This window comes from Rana temporaria, chromosome 3, assembly GCF_905171775.1.
Source record: "Rana temporaria chromosome 3, aRanTem1.1, whole genome shotgun sequence".
Classification (NCBI taxonomy): domain Eukaryota; kingdom Metazoa; phylum Chordata; class Amphibia; order Anura; family Ranidae; genus Rana; species Rana temporaria.
Genome location: NC_053491.1, coordinates 305,443,465 through 305,470,758, shown reverse-complemented (window position 1 = coordinate 305,470,758; position 27,294 = coordinate 305,443,465). Strand labels below are relative to the sequence as shown.

General features: G+C 46.4%; 1 protein-coding gene across 2 annotated transcripts in view; it reads left to right on the top strand.

The window, feature by feature from the left end:
- Positions 1 to 27,294, top strand: part of LOC120932432 (serine/threonine-protein phosphatase 2A catalytic subunit alpha isoform) — a 293,164-nt gene that overhangs the window by 112,983 nt on the left and 152,887 nt on the right. For both annotated transcript variants that reach the window (XM_040344785.1, XM_040344784.1), the window contains exon 4: positions 22,411 to 22,500. In XM_040344785.1, the coding sequence (XP_040200719.1) occupies positions 22,411 to 22,500 (90 nt within the window). The remainder of the gene's footprint in view (positions 1 to 22,410; positions 22,501 to 27,294) is intronic.

The window sequence follows — 27,294 nt, the reverse complement described above, 5'->3', positions numbered from 1 at the left end:
TTAATTTTAGGTGGAGATTTGAATATAGCATTAGAACCGACAATTGATGTATCAAAGGGTAGATCCCACATATCTAACATAAAATTACGCAAAGTAAAATCGATGCTACAAGATGCAGAGTTAGTGGATAGCTGGAGGATTATGCACGTACACGATAAGGACTACAGTTTTTTCTCCGCTAAACATAAGACATACACGAGAATCGATTATATTTTTATCGATCAGAATATTCTTTTTCGTTTGCGAGATGCATCAATAGGATCAATTACCATATCAGATCATGCGCCTACAAGCTGTAGCATAGAGTGGGGAGAGAGAGGCCCAGATGGATGGAATTGGAAAATAAACAAGTCCTTACTAAAAGACCCAATATATGAGAAGCAGCTAGCTCGGGAGATAGATACTTTTTTTGATATTAATGATCTGGAGGAAACAAGTCCAATGTATATCTGGGAGGCGCACAAGTGTTATTTAAGGGGCGTGCTTATATCATTAGGAGCACACAGAAAACGCTCTCTGGGTGCTAAACTCAACACTCTGCTGGGAGAGATCCGTACGATGGAAATGGCACATAAAAAAGCGCAGACACAGCGGTTCGAGGAAAAGCTGACGGGCCTGCGAGAAAAACTGAATCTTATGTTAACAGAAAAAGCAAAAGCTAAATTGAGTAGATGTAAAAGAGTATATTATGAGTACGGGAATAAACCTAGCAGACTGTTGGCAAATGCACTCAAAGAGACGAAAGCCCGGAACCGGATAGAAAAAATTAAAACACAAGGAGATGAAATAGCTAGATCAACGCAGCAAATAGCGGGAGTATTCAGAGAATACTACTCAAACTTGTATCAATTGGATAAAAAATCATCAAAGGCAAAAATATCTGACAGAGAAGAAAAGATAAAAGAATATTTAAAGGATTCAGGGATGCCCAGTATAACGACAGAGAACGCAGAGAAAATAGATGGACCAATCACAATAGAGGAGTTTTTAGGTGCCCTCAGATCATTAAAACTGGGAAAGGCCCCAGGCCCTGACGGATACACACTACGATATTATAAAATATTCGCAGAAAAGCTTGCGCCTAAGTTTATCTCGGCTTATAATTCAATTCGTGACGGACATAGGATGCTGGCGGAAACTCTAATGGCAGAAATAGCAGTAATTCCCAAGGATGGGAAGGACCCTGCTCAGTGCGCGAGCTACCGCCCAATATCCTTGCTAAATGTGGACTTAAAAATTTTCGCAAGGATATTGGCCGATAGAATTCTGACGTATATCCCCGCCCTGATACACGCAGACCAGGTTGGGTTCATGCCAGGTAGAGAAGGCAGAGAAAATACCCAAAGAGTTTTAAGTACAATACATCTAGCCCAACAACTTAATAAGCCACTAATCATTATTTCGGCGGATGCGGAAAAAGCTTTTGACAGAGTGGATTGGGGATTTTTAAAAGCGATACTGCAACATATAGGATTAGGAAGGGGATTACAGAATTGGATTATGAGTCTTTACTCTTGCCCTACTGCAAGGGTAAAAATAAATGGGATAAAATCGGATAGCTTTTCCATTCAGAACGGAACCCGACAGGGATGCCCCCTCTCCCCTATTATATTTATCCTCTCACTGGAACCATTTCTGAGAGTTGTTAGAGCAAACACAGATATAAAAGGTATACGAGGTAAGGGAGAAGAATACAAGGTAGCAGCGTATGCCGATGATCTACTGTTCACAATAACCGCCCCAATAACATCGTTACCATGCCTATTTGCAGAAATAAAAAGATATGGAGACATATCTAACTTTAAAGTAAATTACAACAAGTCGGAAGCTATGGGAGTGGAGGTAGAGAGTCGGATGAAACAACAATTAACAGCTAATTTCTCCCTTAGATGGACAGATTCCCATGTAGACTATTTAGGGACTAAGATACCAAAGAAGATAAGTAGGATCTTTGAATTAAATTTTGCTCCTTTGATAAAACAAATTAAACTTGACCTACAAAAGTGGGACAAAGAAATTTTTTCTTGGTTCGGCAGAATTAATATAGTAAAAATGAATTTAATGCCAAGAATACTATATCTGTTCCAGACCTTACCAATAAAAATACCGACGGGATTTTTAAGAGATATGAGAGCCAGATTTATGAAATTTATTTGGGCAGGTAAATCTGCAAGAGTGCGGAGGAACATATTGAGTTTACCGAAAGAAAGGGGGGGAGTTGGACTTCCAGACCCCATAGGCTATTATGACGCCTCGCACTTAGCACGTATAGCAGACTGGTGCACACATCAGGAAGACAAACCATGGGTTAATATGGAACGTGAGATGTGCAACATTCCATTAGAAGGATTGGCATGGATAGCAGAAAGCAAGATTCCTCAGAGTATAAAAAAACATCCAACGATAAATGCCACTCTTAGAGTGATCAGAAAGATCGCTAAGAAAACAAATTTGCTGAAACACATTGGTCCAATGACACCCATTTTGGGCAACCCAAGCTTTGAGCCAGGTCTTAAAGACCGATGTTTTAACAATCTGAGACGGAAGGGAATTAGCAGACTGACACACTTTATGACCAATAATCATGTGATGCATAACGATCAAATGGAACAAGCATACGGTGAGGATTTAGACTTATGGAGACGAAATCAGCTGAGAACCTTCATAGGTTCTCTAAAAATCCGAGAGGAGGAGATAGGACCACCGTCGAAATTTGAAGAAATTTGCTTAAAGAAAGAACCAAAGAGACATATGTTATCATATATGTACAATCTATTGATTGATTCTAGTGCACCCCAAGAATTAGTTTTTATACAGGCATGGGAAAGGGACTTGGGCATAAAGTTTTCAGAGAAACAGAAAAACAAGATCTTTTCATTTATACATAAAGCGTCAATTGCATCCAGATACCAGGAGGGGGGTTACAAAGTACTGACCAGGTGGTACAGGACACCGAAGTTATTGAATCGGATCTTCCCGAATACATCAAGTTTGTGCTGGAGATGCCAGAAAGAAGAAGGGACCATGATACACATTTTTTGGAGCTGTCAAAAATTAAAGGAATTCTGGGACATGGTCTCGGAGACGATTCGAGAGATTACTGGGGTAAATTTAGGTGATAGACCAGAAGCATTTTTGCTCTTCGATATTTCACTGTCTCTGGAAAAGTATAAACAATCCTTATTAAGACATTTATTAACGGCAGCTAAGGCGTGCATACCAATCTTATGGAAGAGCACGATTCCTCCAACAAAAACACAATGGTTTAGCAGAATAAATGAGATTCAATTGATGGAAAATCTTACCATGGGACTCAGGGAGCGAGAGGAGGAGTATTTGAGGACTTGGACCCCATATATTGAATATGGGGGTTGTGATAACTAGAGGGGGCGGGAGGGGCTGGAGAGAGGGGGGAGAATCTGTTCCCTTTTTATTTATTTTTATTTATTATTATTTTATTTTTTTTTCTCCTTTTTTTTTTTTTTTTTTTTTTTGTGTTCTCTCTGTTTTTTGTTTTTTCTCTTTGTGGGGGGGGGGGGGGGGGGTGGGGGGGAAACTATTGCTCTTTGATGGTAAAGATGCTCTCTCGAAGATTGTAGTGGAGGGTAGTAAGAATAGGTAAAAGAATGCACTACAATTAAGGAAAGGAAAAATTGATATGATATAAAATGCAGATATTCCAAATATGGAATGTGAGATATTTAGTTAATGTTAAACATGGTTGATATGTCATTGAGGAAATTGAAATGGCTGTATTTTATTTTCTGTATATGATAAAAGAAAAAGATATATAAAATAAAGAATTATAAAAAAAAAAAATCAGGGTTGATTCCGTCTCAGGGACTGGAATACCTGGGACTAGTCCTGGATTCCCCCGGGGCGGCAGTGTTTTTCTCTTAACGGAAAAACTTCAGACTCTGCTATCTGCTGTGCAGCAGTTGCCGACCCAGAAGCGGTCATCTCCTGCGATTCTGCAGGAAGGTTCTGGGTCAGTTGGTAGCCTCTTTTGAGGCAGTTCCGTATGCCCAATTCCACGCCAGGGTACTACGGAGGGAACTGCTGTCACGATGGGACTAGCTCCCGTCTTCTCTGGATTACCAGATTCAATTGAGTCATCTGATCATGTCTCCCCTGGTGTGGTGGCTGGCGTTTCCGGTGCTTCGGGCCGGAAAGTCATTTTTCTGCTGGCCACTGGACAGTGGTCACGACGGATGCCAGCCTCTCCGGTTGGGGAGGGGCGCTTGGGGCACCCAGTCAGCCCAGGGGCACTGGACTCAGGTGGAGTCCTGCCTACTGATCAGCGTTCTGGAGCTCCGAGCAATCAAGCTTTGCCTTGCCAGGTGGTCCCTGGATCTACAGGGCCGACAGGTCACCTGTCCGATGACGCCACGGCCTTGGCGTAGGTTGATCATCAGGGAGGCACACTGAGTTCTGTTGCAGCGACGGGGGTCGCGCACGTCCTTCGGTGGGCCGAAGGGTCCGTTCCGGCTCTATCAGCCGGGTACATTCCGGTAATACGGAATTGGCTAGCCGACTACCTAAGTCGCACTGCACGGGGCCAAGGAGAGTGGTCTCTCCACCCGCAGGTGTTTCGGGGTTCTGTGCCGAAAGTGGGGCACTCCGGGCGTGGACCTTCTAGCATCCCGTCTCTATCGGTAGGTGCCACGGTTCGTTGCCAGGTTTAAGGACCCGTGGGCGGACGTGTCAGGTGGCTCCTTGGGGTCACTATCGCCTACTTTACACCTTCCCTCCTCGGAAGCTTCTTCCTCGCCTGCTGCGCTGAGTGGAAGCTGTGAGGATTCTATCAGTTCTGATTGCTCCGGTTTGGCCGCGTCGCTTCTGGTACGCGGACCTAATACGTCTGGTGGCAGATGCCCCCTAGCGTCTTCCCCTGAAAAATGATCTTCTGATACAGGGTCCGATCTTCCACCCTGTTTCGCAGCCACCGGCCTTAGCGGCGTGGCTGTTGAGAGCCAGGGGCTTAAGGACCGAGGCCTATTGGGCTCGGTGGTCTCTACCGTGCTGCGTGCACGGAGGTCTACCTCACGTAGGTTTTTTCCTCATACATGGAAGGCCTACATCTCTGTGTGTGGGGAGATGAACTGGCACCCTCGTACTTACGTGGTGTCCCGGATCCGGCTCTTGCCTTGAGCACGATCAAGAGTCAGATTTCTGCTCTGGCTGTTTACTTTCAGCGTCCCTTGGCGGTGCACTCCTTGATTCACACGTTTGTGCAGGGGGTCCGCCATGTGGCCCCTCCGGTGCGCTCTCCACTGCCTTCATGGGACTTGAATTTGGTCCTCTCGGCGCTTCAGCATGCTCCCTTTGAGAACATTCGGGAGATCCCTTTGCTGACTCTGTCGCGGAAGGTGGTCTTTCTGGTAGCTATTACCTCTATCAGACGAGTGTCTGAACTGGCGGCCTTGTCCTGCAAGCCCCCCTACTTGGTTATCCATCAGGATAAGGCGGTGCTGCGCCCGCAGCCCTCTTTTCTTCCGAAGGTCGTTTCGGCCTTTCACATTTACGAGGACATTGTTCTTCCATCCTTATGTCCTCAGCCGAAGAACCTGAAAGAGGCCACTTTACATTCTCTGGATGTGGTTCGGGCCCTTCGAGTTTACTTGTCGGTGACGGCTCCGTTCCGGAAGTCGGACTCGCTGTTTGTGTCTGTGTCCGGTCCCAGTAAGGGCCTGGCAGTCTCGTCGGCCACCATTTCCAGGTGGATCCGACAGGTTGTGCTTCAGGCCTATGCCCTGAAGGGGCGGGCGCCCCCCTTTCGGGTCACGGCGCATTCGACCAGGGCGATCGGGGCCTCTTTGGCTTTCCGACACCAAGCCTCTGTGTTACAGGTGTGTAAGGCTGCGACCTGGTCGTCGGTCCACACTTTTTCAAAGTTTTATAAAGTGGATGTGAGTGCATCTTCTGATGCCTCCTTCGGCCGCAGGTGTTACAGGCGGCAGTTTAAGGTTGGAGTTCCTCCGTTGAGTAACTCTGGTTTTTGTTTGGGGTGTAACCTGTTTTTGCTGTTATTTTTTCCCACCCCTCAAATTTTTTGACACGGCTTGGGGACGTCCCTAAGGTCAATGAAGGCTGTGTCCGTCTATGAACGAAAGAGAAAAAAGGATTTTTGTACTCACCGTAAAATCCATTTCTCTGAGTTCATAGACGGACACAGCACCCACCCCTCCTTTGTTTGTACTGCTTGTTACGAACTGAGGCTGCTAGAACAGGGTGTGGGTTATGCCTGGGGGAGCCACGCCCCCTGGGAGGAGCGGCATGAAGGAAAGGTTTTAACACCTTAAGTGCTGTAGAATTCTGCCTAAATCTCCTGGTAGGAAGAAGCATAACCCTAAGGTCAATGAAGGCTGTGTCCGTCTATGAACTCAGAGAAATGGATTTTACGGTGAGTACAAAAATCCTTTTTTTTTGCTATGATATCCAAAAAAAAAAATGTAAATTTTTTTAAACACGTGTTTTCCTCAGGTTAGGGCGATATGTATTCTTGTACATATTTTTGGTAAAAAATTTGCAATAAGCGTATATTGATTGGTTTGCGCAAAAGTTATAGAGGCTACAAAATAGGGGATAGATTTATAGCATTTTTATTTTGCTAGTAATGGTGGCGATCTGTTTGTTTTTTTGTTTATTTTATTTTTTTTCATCGTGACTGATATTGAGGCGGACACATCGGACACTTTGACACATTTTTGGGACCATTAACATTTATACAGTGATCCGCGCTATAAAAATGCATTGATTTTTGTATAAATATGACTGGCAGGGAAGGGGTTAACACTAGGGGGCGATCAAGGGGTTAATGTGTTCCCTAGAGTGATTCTTACCGTGGGGGGAGGGGACTGACTGGGGGAGGTGACAAGGGACACACCATCGGTCTCCTCTCCCTCACAGGACATGGATCTGTGTGTTTACTCAGTTACTAAGCAATCGTGGGTGCCAGTTTGACATCGCGGGCGCCAGGCCTGCGCATCAGGTTTCCAGTAGTGTGGCGCGTGTCCGCCCGCTAGTGGCTCGGGAAGGCTCGATGTCATATGACGTCCGCCCAGAACGAGAGGCTCATCGTCCCGCCATCATATGGCGGTGGGCTAATGGTTAAATAGAAAACTGTCTTTCAATTTTTACTCCAAAAGCATTTTATTAAAATTTCTCTTCCGTTCATGGACGGACACAGCAGCATTGACCTTAGGGTTATATTCTTCCCTTCAGGAGAGACTAGGCAGAAAAAAAACAGCACTTCAAGTGTTAAAACACTTCTCAGTACAGAACCTCCCAGGGGGCGGGTCCCCCGGGTACATACCACTCCCTTGCATCATGCAGCCTCAGTTTTATTCTGCCTAGCGTTAGGAGAAGACATGGCACTTCTGGAGCCCATGTGCTCTTGACATTTTTTGCAATGTTTTTTTTCTCGTTTTTTTTTTGGATTTTTCCTGCATTTTTGGATCCTGGGATCTACAATCAACTGCCGACTGGGTGACAGGCTGGATCATGATCCTTGTAGTCCACCCCCATGTTCGGCCATCGAGCATATGCCGGCCTTTAGCTAGGCCGTCCACGACATGCCCCATTGCTCCAGGGGTGGCCGGTGAGCTATATGCTACAGGGCGCACATATGACCGGTCTCTATGGCTGAGTCAGTGTGCCGGGCCGACAGCCATGCCGCAAACGGACGTTGGTTCTGTCTGGAATGCCTCCAGCCGGTGGTCGCAGGATGAGTAAGTAGTATCCCCTTGCCTTGGCATGGTGGTGCGGCTGGTGCATTCCTGGGGAGGTTGATTGAGGGTTTGCCATGCTTTCCTCTCTCCCTTCCTCTCCCTCTTTCCCCGTTCTGGGTGGCGGCTGTGAGGTGGGGGTCCGCCTGGTGGGGCTCTGTTACTGCCGGGGAGGCTGTGTTGCTGTGAGGTGCTATTTTTATTACATTTGTGGTGCTGTGTGTGCTGGACTGTTCTGCTGTGTGTTACTGGGCTTTTGAAACGCGTGTATGGCCGCCATTTTACCGGGGTCGCGGTTCTATATATCAGCGCCCATTTTCTTGTAGCCCACATGCTGTTTTTCTGCATGTCGGAGGCCATCTTGGAAAAGTTTTTGGCCTCTAGTGCCTGAAATAACGTTGCAAAAGCCCGCGGAACACTTCCTGAGGGACGGCACAGCACAGACCGCGCTCTCAGCTCTTCAGCAGCACTGCACTCTGGTCAGGGTGGTGAGTCTCCTGGGGGGTCCCCTGCTGTTGCGGCCGGGAGGGTGGCCTGTGGGTCCTGCCTTGCAGTACTAGGGTGGTATATATATATAGGTGGGTCAGCATGGAGTCTGAACCGGAGGCTTCTACCCCAACCATGCCAGAGTTAACCCTTAGTGCCCCTGTTCCTGGATGCTTTGGCGGCAGTCCTTGAGGCGTTTGTTGCCAGGATTGAAGCGGCAAGTGGCCAGAAGGGGGGTTAAAAGCGCCCCCTCCCTGCGCCTGCTTCTGGGGATGTCTTTGACACGGAATCGGGCCCTGCTATTGCATCTGGCCCTGGTTCAGTTATGTCAGATGATGCAGGCTTAGCCCACACGGACAGTGAGGATGACTCTGCTTCAGGGTCAGTGCATGATAAGGAATTTGTTGGAGCTCTTATCACTGCGGTGCGGGATACTCAAACTTGAGGATTTGGCGGAAGCATCAGACATGCCGGTCCCTTTTGGGTTCCGCAAGCCACCCCGCACCGCAAAAGTGTTTCCTTGTGTTCCATATCTGTAAAAATTGTTGTACAAGGAATGGGATCGGCCGCAGAAAGTTTTTGCTGTTCCAAAATACTTTGCGGTCCGTTATCCTTTTGAGGAGGACTTTTTTTAAAAAAAGTGGGTCTCTCCTCCGTCAGTGGACCCCCCCTGAGTCCAGGCTGAACAAGGCTACCACGTTACCTGTGGAAGGGGCTCCCACTTTTAAGGATCCCGCAGATAGGAGAGTGGAGGCTGTGGCCCGCTCCATGTTCACAGTAGTGGGGTTGGCGGTGAGACCGGTTTTGGCCGGGGCTCTGGCATCGCAGACACTTACGAACGTTCAAAGTCCTTGTTGCAGGAGCTGGAGGCGCAGAATGCTTCTGAGCTCTGTGTTGACCTGGCCGAACAGTTGGGTACAGGGCCTAAAGTTTGTGTGTGAGTCGGCCCTGGATACGCTCTCCAGGGCCTTCGCGGTGGTACTACGAGGCCTCGTGTGGCTGAAGTGTTGGTCTGCGGACCAGTCGTCTAAAAAGGCCTTGGTGGATTTACCCTTTAAGGATGAAAGGCTTTTTGGGGCGTCCCTGGATGACATCATAAAGGATGCCACAGGCGGTAAGAGCGCCAGGAAAACGTTTTCAGGGAGCTAAAGCGCCCGCTGAAGGGCAAAAGCGCCCCTGGTACCGCAAGCCTGGGGACAAGCCTGCTTCTGCATGAAGGTCTCCCCCCGCCCGCATCTCGGGTGGGGGGCCGGCTTCGCGAATTCGCAGCTCGGTGGAGGTCTCTTCTGTCCGATCGTTGGGTTTGCGAAGTATTTCCTCGGGGTACAAGACAGATTTTCTCTCTTGCCCACCAAACGGATATTTTTTCCCTCCAACCTCCGGGTCGCCGGAAGGATCTGTCAGGAGCTGTCCAGGATTTGCTGGTCAGGGGGGTGGTTGTGCCGGTTCCCTCAACGGAACGGTTTCAGGGGTTTTACTCCAATCTGTTTGTACTTCCCAAGAAGAAAGGGATCCGTCCAATCCTGGACCTCAAGGCCCTCAATTGTTTTGTCAAAGTGCAAAAATTCAGGATGGAGTTGATTCGCTCAGTAGTAGCAGTGCTCTATCAGGGGGATTTCCTAGCATCCTTGGATATCCAGGACGCGTACCTGCATATCCCCATATGCGCAAAACACCAGAGATTTTTGCGGTTTGCGATCAGAGAGGACCACTTTCAATTTGTGGCCCTCCCGTTCGGCCTGGCCTCGGCACCACAGGTTTTCACCAAGGTGCTCACTCCGATTCTGGCCCTGCTGAGGCAGCGCGGGATCGCTATCGTAGGATACTTGGACGACCTTCTTCTGAGAGCTTCTTTAAGCTCAGAATTAGAAGAGGACGTGTCTATCACCTGTCAAACCCTCCGAGAATTCGGTTGGCTACTGAATACCCAGAAGTCGGGGGTATGGACTCCTCAGAGGCGAGAGTTTTCCTCCCAACGGAAAAACTACAGACACTGCAGTCTGCGGTGCAGCGGCTGACAACCCAGAAATGGGTGTCGCTTCGTTTTTGCATGAGTGCTGGGTCTGATGGTAGCCTCTTTCGAGGCAGTGCCGTATGCCCAATTTCACACTCGAGCATTGCAAAAAGAGATTCTGTCACGTTGGGACAAGCTCCCTTCATCTCTGGATTACCAGATTCGGGTGAGTTGCCTGGTCAGGTTCTCCCTAGTATGGTGGCTGACATCTCCGGCACTTCAGGCCGGAAAACCATTTCTGCTGTGCCATTGGACAGTGATCACGACGGATGCCAGCCTCTCCGGCTGGGGGGGGGGTGTCCAGTCAGCCCAGGGGCGCTGGACTCAGGAGGAGTCCCGCCTACCAATCGATGTACTGGAGCTCCGAGCGATCAAGTTGTGTCTCTCCAAATGGTCTCTGGGTCTGCAGGACCGACCAGGATCCAGTCCGACAACGCCACGGCCGTGGCGTACGTCAATCATCAAGGGGGCACGCTGAGCTCGGCTGCAGCGTCGAAAGTTGCGCACATCCTCCGGTGGGCCGAAAGGTATGTTCCAGCTCCGTTGGCCGTGTACATTCCGGGGGTGCTGAACTGGCAAGCCGACTACCTAAATCGCCAAACACTAGACCAAGGAGAATGGTTGCTACACCCGGAGGGGTTTCAGAGTCTGTGCCAAAGATGGGGCATTCCAGACGTGGACCTTCTGGCGTCCCGTCTCAATTGGAAGGTGTCACGGTTCGTGGCTAGGTCAAGGGATCCGTGGGCGGACGCGTCAGATGCGTTGGTGGCACCATGGGGTCACGATCGCCTAATCTACGCCTTCCCTCCTCTGAAGCTTCTTCCTCGTCTGCTGCGCAGAGTGGAACCCGAGGGGATACCAACAATCCCGATCACTCCGGATGGGCCGCGCCGGCCCTGGTACGTGGACCTGGTGCGTCCGGTGGCAGACGTCCCCTGGTGTCTACCCCTGAGAGAAGATCTTCTGTCACAGGGTCCGATCTTGCACCCTGCTTTACAGTCGCTGGCTTTAACGGCATGGCTGTTGAGAGCCAGGTGCTAAAGGATCGAGGCCTGTCGGGCTCGGTGGTTTCTACCATGTTACGAGCATGGAAGTCTACTTCACGAAAGATTTACCATCGTACGTGTAAGGCCTACATTGCTATGTGTGAAGAGATGAAATGGCACCCCCCTACATACGTGATGTCCCAGATTGTGCTGTTCTTAGTGTGGAGTGGATCAGGCTCTCGCCTTAAGTACGGTTAAGAGTCAGATTTTGGCTCTAGCTGTCTACTTTTAGCGACCCTTGGCGGCGCACTCCCTGGTGCGTACGTTTGTGCAGAGTGTTCGGCATGTGGCCCCTCCTGTGCGTCCTCCACTGCCTCCATGGGACTTGAATTTAGTCCTTTCGGTGCTTCAAGAAGCTCAGTTTGAGGACATTCGGAAGATTCCTTTGTTGACTCTGTCCCAGAAGGTGTTTTTTCTGGTGGCAATTACCTCGGTCAGACGAGTATCTGAACTGGCGGCCTTGTCCTGCAGGGCTCCTTACTTGGTCATCCATAAGGATAAGGTTGTGCTGCGGCCGCAGCCGTCTTTCCTTCCAAAGGTTGTTTCGGCTTTTCACATTAATGAGGACATTGTTTTGCCATCCTTATGCCCTCGGCTGAAAAACCCAAGGAAGGCCACTTTACATTCCTTGGACGTGGTTGTCTGCTACGGCTCCGTTTCGGAAGTCGGACTCGCTGTTCGTGTCGGTGACTGGTCCTAAGAAGGGTCTGGCGGTCTCGTCGGCCACCATTTCTAGGTGGATCAGACAGGTCGTGCTCCAGGCCTATGCCCTAAAGGGGTGGGCGCCTCCCTTTCAGGTTACAGCGCATTCGACCAGGACGATTGATGCCTCTTGGGCTTTCCGCCATCAGGCGTCTGTTTTACAGGTGTGTAAATTTTTTTACACTGCTTGGGGATGTCCCGAAGGTCAATGCTGCTGTGTCCGTCCATGAACGGAAGAGAAAATAGGATTTTTGTACTCACCGTAAAATCCATTTCTCTGAGTTCATGGACGGACACAGCACCCACCCCTCATTTGTTTTTACTGCTTGTTTACGAACTGAGGCTGCATGATGCAAGAGAGTGGGATGTACCCGGGGACCCGCCCCCTGGGAGGTGCTGTACTGAGAAGTGTTTTAACACTTGAAGTGCTGTTTTTTTCTGCCTAGTCTCTCCTGAAGGGAAGGATATATAACCCCAAGCTCAATGCTGCTTTGTCCGTCCATGAAATCAGAGAAATGGATTTTACGGTAAGTACAAAAATCCTATTTTCTCTTCCGTTCATGGATGGACACAGCAGCATTGACCTTAGGGACGTCCCCAAGCAGTGTCAAAATATTTTGAGAGGTGGGAAAAAAACACAGCAAACCAGAGTTCCTCATTGGAGGAACTTCAACCTTAAACTGCCGCCTGTAAAACCTTGCGGCCAAAGGAGGCATCCGAAGATGCACTCACATCCACCTTGTAAAACTTTGAGAAGGTGTGGATTGACGACCAGATCGCTGCCTTACACACCTGTAAAACAGACGCCTGATGGTGGAAAGCCCAAGAGGCACCTATCGCCCTGGTCGAATGAGCCGTAACCTGAAAGGGAGGCGCCCGCCCCTTTTAGGGCATAGGCCTGGAGCACAACCTGTCTGATCCACCTAGAAATGGTGGCCGACGAGACCGCCAGACCCTTCTTTGGACCAGTCACCGACACGAACAGTGAGTCCGACTTCCGAAACGGAGCCGTAGCAGACAAGTACACCTGTAGGGCCCGAACCACGTCCAAGGAATGTAAAGTGGCCTCCCTCGGGTTTTTCGGCCGAGGACATAAGGATGGCAAAACATGTCCTCAATGTGAAAAGCCGAAACAACCTTTGGAAGGAAAGACGGCTGCGGCTGCAGCACCAACTTATCCTTATGGATGACCAAGTAAGGAGCCTTGCAGGACAAGGCCGCCAGTTCAGATACTCGTCTGACCGAGGTAATTGCCACCAGAAAAAACACCTTCTGGGACCGAGTCAACAAAGGAATCTTCCAAATGTCCTCAAACGGAGCTTCTTGAAGCACCGAAAGGACTAAATTAAAGTCCCATGGAGGCAGTGGAGGGCGCACAGGAGGGGCCACATGCCGAACCCCCTGCACAAACGTACGCACCAGGGAGTGCGCCGACAAGGGTCGCTGAAAGTAGACAGCTAGAGCCGAAATCTGACTCTTAACCGTACTTAACGCGGGGGTTCACCCTATTAAAATTTTTATTTTTTTTTATTTTTTATTCTACCATTACATTCGGCATCGTAGCGCGAGCTACAGTATGCCGGTCTTACATTTTTTATCCCCGTACTCACTGTGCTATGGATCATTGAAGATTCCGGGGAATGGGCGTTCCTATGGTGAGAGAAGGTGATTGACGGCCGGCCCTGGCACGTCACGCTTCTCCGGAAATAGCCGAAATAGGCTTGGCTCTTCACGGCGCCTGCGCATAGCCTGTGCGCAGGCGCCGTGAAGAGCCGAGACCTACTCCGGCTGTCTTCGGGGAGCGTGACGTGCCAGAGCCGGCCGTCAATCATCCTCCCTCTCCATAGGCACGCCCTTTCCCCGCGGGAGTCGGAATCTTCAATGATCCATAGCACAGTGAGTACGGGGATTAAAAATTTAAGACCGGCATACCGTAGCTCGCGCTACGATGCCGAATGTAATGGTATAATGATGTTAAGGAGGGTGAACCACCGCTTTAAGGCGAGAGCCTGATCCACTCCACACTGTAAGAACAGTAGAATCCGGGACATCACGTATGTACGGGGGTGCCATTTCATCTCTTCACACATAGCAATGTAGGCCTTCCACGTACAATGGTAAATCTTTCGTGAAGTAGACTTCCGTGCTCATAACATGGTAGAAACCACCAAGCCCGACAGGCCTCGATCCTTTAGCACCTGGCTCTCAACAGCCATGCCGTTAAAGTCAGCGACTGTAAAGCAGGGTGCAAGATCGGACCCTGTGACTAGTATAGGTAGTATAGTATAGACACTTATTGTTAATGTTTTTACACTGCTATACCTGCAAAATGGGCCAGCCTGTAGTGATCTAGCAGGACTTCATTTTCTGACTAAAGTTCCACTTTAAACTTGTCGAACCTAGGTAATGCTATCAACTTATGTTAAAAATGCATAAGCATAGATTATCTTTAGTGAAAACACAAATCTGTAGATCCAGATGCACAGACAACTGAATTTCAGCTTTCCAGTAAGTTAATTGTTGGCACTGTACCCTCAGTATGTTGTAACATAAGGATATTGTAACCATTTTGATTGCTTTGGATGTGTCCTCCCTTTTTAGCATTTTAAATCAACTCTAAACTCAACTATTGGCCCTGGTTCACATTGATGCTACTTTTGAAATCGCAAGTAGCATGCTTTCAAAGTAGCAAGGTCTGCGCAATTTCAGCTGCTACTTGATAGACATCTGTTATGCTTCATGCACAGATGTCTATTGAAGTCACACCTGAAATCGGCAAAAGTAGTGCAGGTACTGCTTTTGGAAATCTGTGCGGTGCTGCAAAATCTGTTTCGCACCGATTGGAACCATGCCATTGCCTCTAATAAACTGCGGCTTGTCATGTGATTTGATCTCTCAAATTGCATGACAAATCACTCCAATGTGAAAATAGGCTTGGACACCCAAGCGACCCCAGCATACAGGGATATACAATGCAATATTGACAAAATCACACACGGTTTGGACTTGTGCCTTTTTTCAGCCTCACCAACTATGTAACTAATGTATGTAAAGTGTAAGTGACTAACTCCTGCGCTGTCTAAAATTTTAACACTAGGGGGGCACTGCTGCAAAAACCTGTGAATCTGATTTTAGACAGAAAAAAAGCAGGGTTAAAAGAATAAATGGTGGTATTTTGCGCTGTGCAATTCGAGAGGGTGCACTAAAAACAACAAAAATAAGTAGGTATAAAAAGTGTCAAAAATGAAACTATAAAAATAGACGAGGACATATAAATGGCATAAATAACATGATAAATACAGCATGAATCCTGCATGATGAATACAATGATCCAGTAGGAAAGTCCGTGTCACAATACAAAATGGGGAGTAACGAATCCAACAAAACTCTGTGTCAAGTATGCAGAATCTATCCCATCACCAAAGGAAAGATAAATGAAATGCTTTAAACCAATAATCTTCAGTAAAAACACGTGTCTGCAAGCCGCTCACCTTACTGCCGTAAGGTATACAGCATAAATCTCCTGAGCAGGATACAATAATTCACTCCTGGTTGTGGTATGATAATCTTGATCCTTTTCAAGTCTCAGTAGCAGATGGAAGCATAAAAAAAAAGCATAGAAAGCCTATGGCATAACCCTGTATGGTACAGAAAAGGGAGGGTGAATGGCAGCAAATCCAACAGAGATGCACTCGCTTTTAAACTATAAAGCATGGACATCAATCCACGAACACAGATTTCGTAAGCCCAAGAGCATAGTATGTGATCAGTCAAAATACATTAATGCATTAACCGCTTCAGCCCCGGACCATTTTGGTGGTCAAAGACCAGGCCACTTTTTGCGATTCGGCACTGCATCGTTTTAACTGACAATTGCGCAGTCATGCAACTTGGCTCCCAAACAAAATTGACGTCCTTTTTATCCCACAAATAGAGCTTTCTTTTGGTGGTATTTGATCACCCTTTTTTTTTTTTTTGCGCTATAAACAAAAAAGAGCGTACATTTTGAAGGAAATTCAATATTTTTTTACTTTTTGCTATAATAAATATCACCAAAAAATGTACCTTTCCCCCCCCCCCCCCACAGTTCAGGCCGATACGTATTCTTCTACATATTTTTGGTAAACAAAATCGCAATAAGCGTTTGGTTTGCGCAAAAGTTATAGCATCTACAAAATAGGGGACTGTTTTTATGGCATTTTTATTTATTTTTTACTAGTTATGGCGGCGATCGGCTTTTTTTTTTTTTTATATCAGAACTGCGACATTATGGTGGACACATGAAGACTTTTGACACCATTTTGGGACCACTGTCATTTTTACAGCGATCAGTGCTATAAAAATGCACTGTTTACTGTAAAAATTACAATGGCAGTGAAGGGGTTAACTTCTAGGTGGTGCTGCAGGGGTTAAGTGTTCCCTAGGAAGTGATTCTTACTGTTAGGTGGCGTGGCTACACGTGACACATCACTGATGACCGTTCCCAATCACAGGGAACGGTCGTCAGTGCCAGTGTCACTAGGCAGAATAGGGGAATGCCTTGTTTATAAAGGCATTCCCCTGTTCTGCCCTTGCCGACCACAATCGTGGGAGTCTCGTGCCGCTGGACGGCAGATTTAAAGGGACGTACCTGTACGCCAATCTGCCTGCCCGCGCCATTCTGTCGGCGTAAATGGTCGTGCGGCAAGCGGTTAAAGTGTTCACCAATGGCATAAGTCTGCCAAGCAAAATACAGTAGGTGAGTTGGAAGCTCTGGTGCATCAGGAGAGCTATGATAGAATCGGTATTGCTGAAACTTGGCTTCATTCCTCACATGACTAGGCTATTTTCTTGACTATGCACTCTTTCCGAAATACTGGGTAAAAAGGATAGGTAGAGGGGTCTGTCTCTGTGGGAAGTGATCTCAAAGCGAGTGCGAAAGAGGACCTGGTAGATGGGAGTGCGATGAGTCTGAAGCATTATGGGTGGAACTGCATACATATGTGCGTAGTTCAAAGTTAATCATTGCAGTTTGTTATGGACCACCCAATGTTAATGAGGGGGAGAGTCGGCTCCTTGCACAGATGAAAAGGGCTGGGATGGTGATAATAATGGGGAATTTTAACTACCCAGAAATTTACTGGAGTAATGGCACTGCTGGAAGGACGGTTAAAGGGCAAAAAAATGTATAAACCTACCAGGACCATTTTATGGTTCAGTTTGAGGCCCCAACTAGGAATGATGCTCTGTTGGACCTGGTAATCTCAAACCATGCAGAGCGTATTACTAATGTTCAGATAAAGGAACACCTGGGTAGCAGTGACCATAACATGATTTCATTTGATGTTGGCTGTAAGCAAAAATCACATAAGAAAAAAGATAAAAACTTGCTCTATTTATTGGCGTATAACACTCACTTTTTTACCTTGAAAATGGAGGGTAAACTGTGCCTGCGTGTTATACGCATGGGGCCGTGGAACGTTTTTTTTTTCCTGAAACTTCCCTCTTAAAGTTAGGGTGTGTGTTATACGCAGATAAATACGGTAATTTCAAGAGAGCAAATTTTCCAAGGATGAGGGCTGCTCTCCGGGATTTGGACTGGGAGAGAATATTGGCATTAATGGGCACAGAAATGGGAATTCTTCAAAAAAGAAATGTGAACTCCACGGCAAAGTATATTCCCATGGGCAATAAGTTTAAAAGGCTAAAAATAAAACCTATGTGGCTCACGGCCAAAGTTGAAGCAGAAGTAAACCCTGGGGGGGGGACCTGTAAGACAAAGCCATAATGAGCTAGTATGACTAGCATACTAGCTCATTGTGCATGTACTTGCCTTAGAACAAAGCACCAGAAGCAGTCCTCGTGTCCCCCTCCGCCGCATCCATCGCTCCTGGAGGTTACTTCCGGGTCGCCGCTCAGGCACTGTGATTGGCGATGACGTCACTCCGCGCATGCGCACGGGAGCTGTCAAATTCGACATTGCCAAATTTAGAATGGCTATTTTCAGTGCACCTGCGCGCCGTAGACAGCAGTGCGTGTCATTCGGCGACTATCTCCTAAAGCGTGCCGGTTTAAGAGATATTCCTAACGCCTACAGGTAAGCCTTAATTTAGGCTTGCCTGTAGGTGTAACTTACAAAAGTGGGTTTACAACCACTTTAAAAAAGCTATAAACTATAAGAAAAGAGCTTTTAAAAAATATAAAAATGAAGGAACACTAGTGTCCTTTAAATGTTAAAGAATATAACGGTATATGTAAAAAGGAAATCAAGGATGCAAAAACTCAAAATGAACGGATTGAAAAAGATAGGACAAACCCCCAAAAATTATTCAAATATATTAATAGTAAAAAGGTCAAGTCTGAGCATGTAGGCCCTTTACAAAATAATCTAGAGTGGGTGACTGGGGACAAAGAGAAGGCTAATTTTATTAAATACTTTCTTCAGCTCTGTGTATACAAAGGAGCATGAGGGAGCTCATGTCCATAATGAGGGTGATATTGACACAGCCCCAAATGATCCACAATGGCTCAAATTTGATAGGGTCCAGAAAATATTTAGTCAGAATAAAGGTGGATAAAGCACCTGGACCAGATGGCATACATCCACGGATCCTAAAAGAATTGAGCTCTGTAATTTCAAAGCCATTGTTTCTAATTTTTAGGGACTCATTAATGGCAGGAATAGTACCAATGGATTGGCGCAGGGCCAATGTGATGCCTATATTTAAAAAGGGAACAAAAGTCTTTACCAAGTAACTATAGACCTGTTGATTTAACTTCTATAGTTGGGAAGAGATTGGGAGAGATTAAGACCACATGGATGAGTTCTTGCTGGAAAAAAATGTTTTAAGCAACAGACAGCATTGATTCATGAAAGACGGAAGTTGTCAGACAAACCTGATTTCTTTTTATGAAAAGGGAAGTAAAACCTTGGACAGAGGGGTGGCAGTGGACGTGGTAAACTTGGATTTTGCAAAAGTGTTCGATACAGTTCCGCACACATGGCTAATGTGTAAGGTAGAGTCTACAGGATTGGAAATATCAGTTTGTAAATGGATAGAAAATTGGCTAAAAGACAGAATTTAGAGTAGTGATTAATGAGTATTACTCTGACTGGTCTAAGGTTATCAGTGGTGTACCCCAAGGTTCAGTGCTGGAACCCTTACTTATTAATATCTTTATAAATAATATTGGGTCTGAGATCATAAGTAACATTTCTGTCTTTGCAGATGACACTAAGCTATGCAGTGGAATAACGTCATTGCTAGATGTCTCCAATTTACAAGCTGACCTCAATGCTCTGTCTAATTGGGCAACTATGTGCCAGATGAGGTTTAATGTTGATAAATGTAAAGTTATGCACTTTGGGACTAAGAATATGGGGGGGGGTACAAATGGGGGGAATATGGGGGGGTACAAATGGGGGGAATCCATAGTGGAGAAGGATCTGGGGGTTTTGGTAGATCATGCAATGCCAAGCTGCGGGTTTCCAAAGCGATCAAAGTCCTTTCTTGTATTGAGATGCATGGACTCCAGAGATGGATATAATTTTGCCCCTGTACAAATCATTCGTAAGACCATCTGGAAAATATGCAGTTCTGTTTTGGACCCCAGTTCTCAAAAAGGATATTGGGGAACTGGAGAAAGTGCAGAGAAGGTCAATCAAACTGATAAGCATGGAGGAGCTAATCTATGAGGAAAGATTAGAGGAACTGAATTTATTCACGTTTGAGAAGAGGAGATTAATGATCAACATTAATGATCAACATGTACAAATATATAAGGGGTCCATATAGTGACCTTGGTGTTTTCACTTTACGGTCAATACAAAGGACAAGGGGGCACTCTTTACATCTAGAGGAAAAGAGATTTCGCCTCCAAATACGGAAATGTTTCTTCACAGTAAGAGCTGTGAAAATGTAGAATAGTCTCCATGCAGAGATGGTTCTGGCCAGCTCAGTAGATTGCTTTAAGAAAGACCTGGATTCTTTCCTAAATGTACATAATATAACTGGGTACTAACATTTATAGGTATAGTTGATTCGGGGAATATCCGATTGCCTCTCAGGAAGGAATTTTTCCCCCTGCTGTAGCAAATTGGATCATGCTCTGCTGGGGTTTTTCCCCTTCCTCTGGATCAACTGTGGGTATAGAAGTGGGTATATGGGGTTGTTGTTGTTGTTAATAATATATATATTTTTTTTATGGTTGAACTGGATGGACTTTGTCTTTTTTTTTTTTTTTCAACCTGACTATGTAACTATGAACGCAGAGTTCGTAAGCCCCCTGCATATAGTCCTGGTCCTGCCTTAGATCCAACCTCCCTCAGGTACAGGCTCGATGTATGTAATTTAAAATTGGGGGAGAAAAGTGCCCATAGCAGGGGTAGGCAACCTTTGACGCTCCAGCTGTTGTGGAACTACATTTCCCATGAGGCATTGCAAGGTTGGCAGTTACAATTGTAGTTCTGCAACAGCTGGAGTGCCACAGGTTGCATACCCCTGCCATAGCGTGATCTCGTATAATAAAACAATTTATTGAAACCATAGCACACATTTAAAATGGAAGAGTAATGTAGCAAACCACATGTGGCGAGCTCCTATCCTTCCGTTAACTGTGGATAGTACATAGTGTTCCAAACCCGACTGGTCGTACCAGAGATCTATTTATGCTGTATACCTTATGGCAGTAAGGTGAGCGTCTTGCAGACACACAGGGGTTATCACTGAAGATTCTTGGTTTAAAGAATTTAATTTTATTTATCTTTCCTTTGGTGATGGGATCGATTCTGCATACTAGACCGACTTTTGTTGGATTCATTACTCACTATTTTGTATTGTGACATGGAATTTCCTACTGGATCATTGTATGTGTCACTTTTTTTAATTTTTTTTGTCACCATGCAGTATTTATCACGTTATTTATGCCATTTATATGTCATATATTGTCTGTATTTATAGATTCATCTTTGACACTTATTTTTATACCTACTTATAATTTTTGTTTTTAGTATACCCTCTCGTATTGCACAGCGCAAATACCATTATTTATACTATGGTCCATTTTAAAGATAGTCTTCACAATGGTATCCTTTCTCTTTAACCACTTAAGGACCGCCTAACGCTGATATACGTCGACAGAATGGCACGGCTGGGCACAATCGCATACCTGTATGTGATTGTTAAATGCCCAGCCGTGGGCCGCGGGACCCGTGTACCTGATCGCTGCTGGAGTCCCGCGATCGGTCCCCGGAGCTGAAGAACGGGGAGAACTGTGTGTAAACAGCTTCCCCGTTCTTCACTGTGGCGCCATCATCGATTGTGTGTTCCCTAATATAGGGAATCACAATCCATGACGTCACACCTACAGCCACACCCCCTACAGTTAGAAACACAGATGAGGTCACACTTAACCCCTTCAGCACCCCCTTGTGGTTAACTCCCAAACTGCAATTGTCATTTTCACAGTAAACAATGCATCTTTAATGCATTTTTTGCTGTTAAAATGACAATGGTCCCAAAAATGTGTCAAATTTTCCAAAGTGTCCGCCATAATGTCGGTCACGAAAAAAAATCGCTGCCATTAGTAGTAATTTTTTTTTTTTTTTTTATATATATAAAAATGCAATAAAACTATCCCCTATTTTGTAAACACAATTGTCAGTTAAAGCGACGCAGTGCCGAATCGCAAAAAGGGGCCTGGTTCTTTACCTGCATTTTGGTCCGGGTCTTAAGTGGTTGTAAACCCTATTTAAAAAAAAAAAAAAACCCTGCCAGACAAGGGCATAATCGGCTAGTATGCATACTAGCTGTTCATGAATTGCCTTACATCGAAGCCCCCACAGTGCTCCTCGTACCCTTTCCGGCTGGCGACATCTCTCCTGAAGTGACTTCCGGGTAACACAGGCTCTGGCCCTGTGATTGGCATGCACGCAGGAGCTGCCGGTAACGACACACTGACTGAAGTAACGGCACATACGCACCATTGCTTCCAGTTTGCTTTAGTGCGCATGGTCTGATGACATTGGCACATGCATTGGACATCAAAACCGTGTAGGTTTAGGAGCTATCCTGGGTAGCTACAGGTAAGCCTTAAAGTGGTTGTAAAGGATTTACAACCACTTTAAGTGCAAAGCCAACCGATATGGATCTGGTCAGAAATGCAGAGCTACCTTTGTTACAATGTTAAAACCCAATGTTAAATCCTTACAATAAAACTGTCCTTTTTACACAAGGGCTACTGCAGTCACTCCTGTAATGCAAGGCTAATCTTGACTGTCATTGAATGCTTGGATTTACTGGCAAGAGTGGTAGGAAATCAAGTGCAAAGGAGATGCCTAGCAACCTTGAAGCTTTGTAAATGTCCTTGTATTAGAGATGTACTAGGTGTGTGTGTGTGTGTGTGTGTGTGTGTGTGTGTGTGTTTTTTATAATATGGTTTAATCTTTTGCTTGCAGATCTTTTGTTTACATGGAGGATTGTCCCCCTCAATCGATACACTGGATCATATTCGGGCACTTGACCGTCTGCAGGAAGTTCCGCATGAGGTATTGTTGGCATGTCGTCTTTAAAAACTGATTTACACAACTAGAATCACTAGACTTTTGTGATCTTTTTAACAAATCATGTGTGCGGATACCTGTGCAGCCAATATTTAGGCTTTTGTTCAATACCAAGAGATATGCAATAACCTAATAACACTAAACAATTGACTATAGATTTCTTATTGCTATATTATGCAGTACTGCTATGCATTGCCACAGTATCCAATCAAAGATCTGTGTAAGTGATCTTCTTTTTTACAAGTTTATTCAAACCTTTTGTGCCTAGAAAAGGTAGCGCCAATATTCCGTTTATAAGTTTGTGCCATAGACTGCCTTGTTCCAGTAACGGCTAAGATAGGTTTTCCCTTCCTTTTCGGAGAGATATCTCACTTCATCTCAAGACAGGAAGTGGGGGGGAAAAAGTGTTGGTTTTAGCTATACTTGGAGAGTTTTACCATGGAGGACCCTTTAGAACAGGGGTATTTGAATTAAAATTCATGGAGGTCTGGTTAGTATAATAAATTAAAGGGGGGAACTAATGCGCATGCCAAAGGGAAATAATCTAAAACCTAAAATAAATGTTCGCACATATATAATAAAAAGAAGGTAGGGGGCGCTCACTGACTGCATGACTATGTAACTAAATGGGTGAACAGAATGATAATTGCTAAAATAAAAACTGATCAATTAACCACTTCCCGACGGCCGCATGTATATGTACGTCCACAATATGGCACGTACAGGCAAATGGGCGTACATGTACGTCCCTGCCTTTCCGCGGGTCGGGGGTCCGATCGGGACTCCCCCCGCTACATGCGGCGGTCGGGTTCCCTTGGGGAGCGATCCGGGACGACGGCGCGGCTATTTGTTTATAGCCGCTCCGTCGCGATCGCTCCCCGGAGCTGAAGAACGGGGAGAGCCGTGTGTAAACACGGCTTCCCCGTGCTTCACTGTGGCGGCGTATCAATCGAGTGATCCCTTATATAAGGGAGACTCGATCGATGACGTCAGTCCTACAGCCACACCCCCCTACAGTTGTAAACACACACTAGGTGTACCTTAACTCCTACAGCGCCCCCTGTGGTTAACTCCCAAACTGCAACTGTCATTTTCACAATAAACAATGCAATTTAAATGCATTTTTTACTGTGAAAATGACAATGGTCCCAAAAATGTGTCAAAATTGTCCGAAGTGTCCGCCATAATGTCGCAGTCATGAAAAAAAACGCTGATCGCCGCCATTAGTAGTAAAAAAATAAATTAATAAAAATGCAATAAAACTATCCCCTATTTTGTAAACGCTATAAATTTTGCGCAAACCAATCGATAAACGCTTATTGCGATTTTTTTTTTTTTTACTAAAAATAGGTCGAAGAATACGTATCGGCCTAAACTGAGGGAAAACATTTTTTTTATATGTTTTTGGGGGATATTTATTATAACAAAAAGTAAAAAATATAGATTTTTTTTCAAAATTGTCGCTTTATTTTTGTTTATAGCGCAAAAAATAAAAACCGCAGAGGTGATCAAATACCACCAAAAGAAAGCTCTATTTGTGGGGAAAAAAGAACGCCAATTTTGTTTGGGAGCCACGTCGCACGACCGCGCAATTGGCTGTTAAAGCGACGCAGTGCCGAATCGCAAAACCTGGCCTGGGCATTAAGCTGCCTAAAGGTCCGGGGCTTAAGTGGTTAATACAATGTCCAAACAAATCCAAAACATGCAATTCCAGTGCAAAAATAAACCAGGTGGACAAGTGAAAAAAAAGAGGTGAAATAGGCAATCGGTAACCCATATAAAACAGGTGGATAAAAATTCAGTAAATATAAAAATGTCATCAATCAATGTGCATAAAAAAGGAAAAGTCTGGTACAAAATAAAGTCTTCCAAAAAGTTCATATTTCATACTGATGTGCAATAAACTCCAAAAGTGCAAGCAGGCAATCTTCACAAGATCACGGTGATTACAAAAGTGCAAGTACTGTTTCTTCCAGTGCAGGTGCTAACAACAGTTTCCCCATACTGCTCCATAGTGCAGTAGGTTAAAAAAGGGGGGGAATTATTAAACCTAAAAATCACACTATATCTCACTATCTCAATAAAGCAGAGAATGGTCAGCGTTGTAAACGTATGAACTCCTGATCTCGGCCATGGCCGGGAGTGCGTCATCCTTTTGAGAAAGTGACGTAGTCTGTCACGATACGCGTGAAGGACTTGGAAGCCGTGGTGACGCACTCGTGGCCGAGACCGGGAGTTCATATGTTTACAACGCTGACGATTCTCTGCTTTATTGTAAGTGTGATTTTTTGTTTAATAAATCCCCCCCCCCCTTTTTTAACCTACTGCACTATGGAGCAGCATGCACTGGAAGAAACAGCACCTGCACTTTCCCTTCCCGTCTTTCAGGACAGCCCACAATTGAGAGATACTCCTCCTCTTCCTCTAGGAAACACTGCGCCAGCCCATAAATTTCTCACTCCCCCTGCCAGACCTCAGTATTAGTGTTTCCTCCGGTGGGGAGACACTGTGCATGGGAACCTAGGCCAATTCAGGCAGAGGACTGAGGCCATTCTTTTACCTTAAAGGAAGCAGAGGCTTTTCAGGTGAATCCTGGTGCGGTGCAGGCCCACCATTAGCCACCCCATCCACGTCGAGCGCGGCTGCTGGTTGCGGGGGACCCCTATCCCGTCCAGTGGGGCGCAGCGAGGGAGACATCAAGGCTCGCCCTGTACTACAGGCCGCAAAATTTTTTGAACCGAGCGGGCTGGACGGCGGGTGACGTCATTTCCGGCGTAGAGCGGATGTCTCCCCTTTGAACCGCCACTTCCGGTTCCGGGTCGCGGTGCTGATAGGAGGTCCGGGCGGACGCTGGAGGGAGTCGGATCTCGCACAGGCGAAGAGAAGCTCTCAGCAAGCAGCCACCTGCGGTCATGTCGGCAGCATCTCCAGAGCCAGCCCTGACAACTAACGCTACCTCCAGCGAGCCTAAGGTAAGAGTACCCTGGGGAGGGGCGCTCTCTAGCTTAGGTTTGCCTCTCCATGTAGGGTTCAATGCATGGGGAGGCAAGCCCCCTGGGTGGCCAGGGGAGGGGGGAGTCCTTAGTCCCAGGGTTTATAGGGGGCTAGGTGCACTCCCGGGGTTGTAACCAAATTTATGATTTTTTAAAACTGTTGTTTTCTGCCCTTTTCTGTGTTTCAGAAGGCCATTGAAAAGACGGGTGGTGGAAGGCATAGCTCAAAGAGGAAGTGTGCCTCCTGTAGGGATGTCCTTCCAGAATCATGGACTAAGGTCCTGTGTAGGGATTGCATTCAATCCTTAGTCAGGGAAAATGAATTAGAACAGGAGTCAGGACTTGCAGCCTCTGTTAAAGAGCTGTCATCCACTTTCTCCTCATTTTAAATCTCCGTTTGAGAGGTTACAGCCTCTGGCTGTCCCCACCCAGGTTACAACCCAGCCACAGGCTCAGGGTCCTGCTCCTGTCATACCCATTGCAGCAGTTATGGCAGACGTTTCCGCAGGCCCTTCCCAAGAGGAACCGGTTCTTCCGGATAGTGCCACCTCTGATTCTCAAGAGGGGTCAGATGGAGAGGACCAGGACGGGGAGTCCAGGAAGCCCTCTAGGTACAAATTGTCGCTGGATGAGGTAGAGGACCTCTTAGGGGCAGTTTACACAACCCTTGGTATCCAAACCGACAAGAAACCTCTTACCCTCCATGATCGAATGTACAGAGGTCTGGAGGAGCAAGAGAAAAGGGTCTTCCCAGTACATGAAATACTGGTAGAGACCATTAAGAAGGAGTGGCAGGATCCTGAAAGGAAACCCTTTTTTTCCAGATCCCTAAAGAGGAGATTCCCCTTCTCAGAGGATCCTTTGTCTGTTTGGAACAAAAGCCCCAAATTAGACGCCGCCTTCTCCCAAGTGTCCAGGAACACGGATTTAGCGTTTGAGGACATGGGGGTTTTGTCCGATGTTATGGACAAAAGAATGGATTCCCTATTAAAGAAATGTTGGGACTCTACTATCGGGAATCTTAAACCAGAACTTGCCGTCACGGTAATGGCCCGCAATCTGGAACATTGGCTCTCTAAGATTCAGGAGCACATTGAAGCTGGTACGGATAAGGAAACTATTTTAGCTTCCTTCCCTACTATCCTGCAAGGAGTCGCTTATATAGCGGATGCCTCAGCGGAGTCAGTCCGCATGTCAGCCAGATCGGCTGCTCTGGCTAACTCGGCCAGAAGGGCCCCCTGGCTCAAGACTTGAACTGGCGACAGCGCCTCTAAGTCCAAGTTGTGTGGTATTCCCTTCACAGGTGACCTGCTTTTTGGCCCAGGCCTTGAAGCAGTACTAGACCGCACGGCGGACAAAAAGAAGGCCTTTCCTCCTAAAAGAAAAGTCGCAGTACAGGCAGGAAGGGGGTTTCGTCCGCAAAAACAGAAAGGGGCCAAACCGGCAGGCCAAAAGAGGATTTGGACCCCCAAGGGCAGAGGTGGAGCGATTTTTCACCCTCCTGTCCAGCCCCCTAAGAACCCATGACTCTCTAGTCAGGGTGGGAGGAAGACTGGGGACCTTTCTCCCACAATGGGAATCAATTTCCCCAAACCAGTTTGTCCTGGCGGTCATAAGAGGGGGATACCGACTGGAATTTTCATCGCCTCCCCCCCAGAGATACCTTTTTACCCATCTACCCAGGGACAAGGAGAGATCCGAAGCCTTGTTGGGAGCTCTAAGGGAGCTAGAGGATCAGAGTGTCATCCTCAGAGTTCCAAGGGCAGAGGAAGGAAAGATATTTTTT